This window comes from Solanum verrucosum, unplaced genomic scaffold, assembly GCF_900185275.1.
Source record: "Solanum verrucosum unplaced genomic scaffold, falcon-dt-bn FXZP01000197.1, whole genome shotgun sequence".
NCBI lineage: Eukaryota > Viridiplantae > Streptophyta > Magnoliopsida > Solanales > Solanaceae > Solanum > Solanum verrucosum.
In genome coordinates this window covers 599,663-603,867 of record NW_026020363.1, presented here as the reverse complement: position 1 = coordinate 603,867, position 4,205 = coordinate 599,663, and the positions used below count along the sequence as shown (strand labels likewise).

The window sequence follows — 4,205 nt, the reverse complement described above, 5'->3', positions numbered from 1 at the left end:
CAATGATTTTTGTAATTATTTTATACACGGTGTTGCATAGCCCAATAGGTCTAAAGTTCTTTATATTTGAGGCATTGGCACATTTAGGGTAGTGCATGCTAAGCCTGACAACAAGGATCCTTCAGTAATCCTCCGTTATTGTATCACTTGTAAAAATGTCATATCAGCTTCTACTTAAAATTTTAACGTTGTTTCTGAACTAGTGTAATTAGAATTTCATCTCAGCCAAAAACAAGAAAATTGTACAGACCATCAATTGACTCGTCAAATAAAACCTCATGAAAAAATTGAATTATCCAAATCCAAGAACAAATCACAAAATAGGTCTCGCTAATCTCATCACATTCTATCTCCCTCGAAAATTGAAGGAATAAAAAGACCAAAAATGACTGGGAGCGAATAAAAGACGATATTGAAAGAAAAATGATTCTAACAGATTGTTCTAAGCATAACTCCATATATAACAAGCCAACCATCTAAATTGCACAAACTTCTCACTATCTCATCCAACTTTTCAAGACACTATCATATCCAACCACTCTTCAATAAGAAGCTACTGTTGCTTGCACTCTGGTGGCCTCTCACCAGACTGACCATCTCCTACAGGAGCTCTTCCGCTCTTCTGTGATGGAATGAATATCAACAATTCAGTCCCTATCAAGGTATGCAGACAGAATCTTGAATGAAATTAAGAAACAAAGATGAGATCATAGGTCATACCTTGCGGGCAGCAGCCGACTGCAGTGACATTTCAAACAACGGAGAAAAGGTGTTAGCTTTCCTAATCATTTCATCTCCAAAAGATAATTTAGTTGCTAAAAAATGAAGTGGGAAAAGTGAAACTAAGTACCTTCTTCTTGGTCTTGGTATCTTCTTCGTCCTCTTCGTCCTCATCATCTTCTTCATCCTCCTCATTCTCGTCATCATCATCTTCATCCTCATCATCTTCCAAGTCGGCATAATCATCATCCTCAGCAGCTTCCCCAGTGAACCATGAAACTGCATGTGGAATGATTTTATCTCGAATTGTTGACCTGCATAAACAATCAGGAGCAAAAAAAAAGATCATCAGCACCATTTTCTTTCAGTCATAATATATGTCTTTGTAGATTGCCGTTAGATAGACTTACCCAACATCATAATCTTGTTCCATCAAATTCTGAAGTTCTTCAGCCTGTCAATAAGTATAAGGATGTTGTTACAGATAAATTGGAACTCCAAAAGAGATAGGAAACAAAGGATATGGCAGTACTTACAGCATCTTCATCAATATCCTCTTCGTCCTCCGGCACTTGAGGTGGACTAAAGAAGTTGAAGAAACTTTCACACTGTTCTGTTTTAGTGATAGGCTTGGCATTCTTTGACCCCTTCTTTGGCATCTTTTTTAGAATCTTCTGTGTCAAGCATTTTCCAGGATACCATTCTATCTCAGTCCTATAGATTGAGGAGAGAACATGAGAAACCATTGGGAGAAAGTAATTATGCCAAATCAATCAAAAACTTTGGTTGCAGATAATAATGTAGAGACATACCCTATTGCCTTCTCAAGAATAGGTTCATCTTCATCAATCATGTGATAGGTTTTAGTCAGCAAAGTGTGTTTGAAGTAAGGATTAGTCTCGAAGAAGAATTCAAGCTTGAAACCCTTTGGATCATCAATCTTGGACCACTTTATATCCCTGAGGAATTTGAGAGCTTCTTCGTCTCGCTCGGTAATCTGTATTTACAAACAGACCATATTCACATGAGTGGACTGACAATTAATGAAACTGTTGTAGTAACTACAGTAAAGCACCCAACAACAATTACCTCCTCAGATAGCACTTCGTTATTTTTCATGGCCGTGAGCCAAAAATCAGGGACACCTTTCTCTATTAAAAGCCAATTGGATTAATATTGACCATACCAAAGAATCAAAATACTCAAAAGTGATAGTTAGTTAACATACCCACTGCATCTTTATCCACTTGCTGGTCTGCTACTGCAGCCTCGGTTGTTGCTCCTTCAACTTCAATAACCCCATTCACAATTTCAAATCTCTGCAAATGTGTATTTTAACAACATTGATTATACATCACCATACCACAGAAACAACGCATATGTTGTACTAGTGTTAAATGTATATCCTGTGGCACAAACCTTTGTGTATAATGGTTGATAGAACTTCTGGTATTTGGCTTCAAGTGCAGCTCTCTCTTCAAAAAATTTTGCCTCCAAGTCATCATGTTGAGTCTGCACAATTAAGAAAGAGGAAGAACTCATCACTTCTGGTCACAAATATAAAAATCAGAGAAAAGCAAGTGTATCCAATTTCAGTTTTAACTTAAACATAACTTGAAAACAAATGCACATAATACACAGTAAACTAATGAGATGCTGAAGTACACATTATGACTAATCCAAGTGTTCCATTATTATCTGCATTGCAGTTAAATACTCCAAGGAAAGTCAGCTTAGTAATATAGTCCTATTTTAAGAGAAGACTACAGAGTTAACTTTAATCTGAACAGTAGTATTAGCAAACATTAGCCTTGGATTACCACTTCACAATACAATGCAAAATTGTGCTTCAGTCTATAACTCAAAGAACAAAAACAAACTTTTTTCTTTTATATAGAGAAAATAAAAAACAAACATTGGTATAACATCAGAAACAAAACTAATCAATGAAAGATTAGCAATAATCCAATAAAGAAATCCAAGTCCTCCACAACTAGTCAGGTGTTTTGACTTGATAAAACATGTTTCATGGATGCTTGTTCAAATAAACAAATTCCCAAGCTGTATCATGCACATCACACATGACACAAAATGTCAGAGTATATAAGCATTATAAAATCCAAGTGTAGATCTTTTCTTTCAGTAAACTCTTCAACTACAAAGGATTTTGAATTAGGGGCACAAATCAAGAGTGCATGAAGGATCAAAAATTCACTATGCACAAAAATAGGAAAAACTATATTTTTAAAATGTATAAATTGTTAAATCCACTTGATATAAGGGAAACTGTCTGGTTTAAACGTTGTTATAGGTTGCAGGTTCATAACCTAGATGTATAAAATATCAGGCTCTGACACTGGCACACAACAAATTTGCAACTGAAATACTTTCCATCAAAGTAAACTAATTCCCAATTCAGTTCTAGGTCGTGACATCATATATAGATAACAAATGTATATGATAAATAGAGTAAAGTGGCATAAAAGAAAACTTTTGAAGAGCAATTGGACGTGCCTGAATCTCCCTGAGAACCTCAACACGCTTCCTGACAATGGGCGACAAATTTTCAAGCACATCTGAGTGTTTCCCAGTAAGATCCTGAAGTTTATTCTTCAAATAAAAACCACCACAACGTCAGCCAAAAATTCATTATTAACTTACAACACAACTAACACATAAAACATATTAAAAAGACTCACTTTGAGTACATTGACAAGGTCTGCTCGGTCCCCCGCATTCAAAGCTACACAAGAGATTTTAATTAGAGAAATTAAACAAGAAAGAACAAACAACTGGGGGCTGATTAAAGAGAGCCAAATATCAAATAGTATATACAGTCACATAAAGGGGTTTAAGGGATAAGGGGTTTTACCAGCACTGAGATCGGCAACACTGAAGTTGTCCTTTGCGTTGCTCATTATGGAGTGGAAGGAGGTTGAACAAGCCAAAAAGAGAGAGAGGGAGAAGTTGCTAAGCGCCTCAATTTAAGCTCTTTACCTCTCTCCCTCGCTCTCTTTTTATCAGAAAACCTAGCTGCTCAGATTACTTTTATATTGACCGTGTATATAAGGCCCTGTTTGGTTTTCTCCATCAACTATATTTTTTCCAGTCCCCCTTTATTTTTTTATTTTTTTACTCTCTTTTATCTTTTTAATTTGAAGGTTTATGTCAGGCCCGACCCGGAAAGGGCGAAAAAGAACCCTATGAATATTTATTACGTAGATAGTTTTTTATGATATATAACAAAGTTATGCAGCTGAACTATGTTGACTTGAACAATCAACATAAATTGCATATATATAATACAGGGTTAATTGAGCAAAAACTATACAACATGATAAGTGTATGTTGTCTAGGAAATCTCTTAAAGAGTTTGAAAGAAGTAAAACTAACAACCAGTTAAGGTAGGACCGTGATAAACCCAATTAGCACCCTTTAAACACAAACTAAGAGGCACTAGACATGCATTAGCTCCAGATTGAGAT

At 35.7% G+C, this 4,205-nt stretch overlaps 1 protein-coding gene across 1 annotated transcript; it reads right to left on the bottom strand.

The window, feature by feature from the left end:
- Positions 1 to 370: 370 nt before the first annotated feature.
- Positions 371 to 3,669, bottom strand: LOC125837785 (nucleosome assembly protein 1;2). The gene is made up of 12 exons (XM_049516859.1): positions 3,593 to 3,669; positions 3,420 to 3,463; positions 3,235 to 3,330; positions 2,140 to 2,232; positions 1,949 to 2,039; positions 1,810 to 1,871; positions 1,533 to 1,717; positions 1,257 to 1,434; positions 1,131 to 1,174; positions 851 to 1,034; positions 721 to 738; positions 371 to 622 (listed from the first exon to the last, which is right to left on the bottom strand). The coding sequence occupies exons 1-12, from the start codon at positions 3,636 to 3,638 to the stop codon at positions 554 to 556; spliced, it is 1,110 nt and encodes a 369-aa protein (XP_049372816.1). The 5' UTR covers positions 3,639 to 3,669; the 3' UTR covers positions 371 to 553.
- Positions 3,670 to 4,205: the final 536 nt, after the last annotated feature.

Bases quoted from the DNA above. Each gene is read 5' to 3' on its own strand.
- LOC125837785 (XM_049516859.1), bottom strand. From the start codon at position 3,638: ATGAGCAACGCAAAGGACAACTTCAGTGTTGCCGATCTCAGTGCTG. The intron at 3,464-3,592 runs GTAAAACCCCTT...TCTCTTGTGTAG, and splicing joins TGTTGCCGATCTCAGTGCTG to CTTTGAATGCGGGGGACCGA. The intron at 1,435-1,532 runs GTATGTCTCTAC...CTCAATCTATAG, and splicing joins ATTCTTGAGAAGGCAATAGG to GACTGAGATAGAATGGTATC.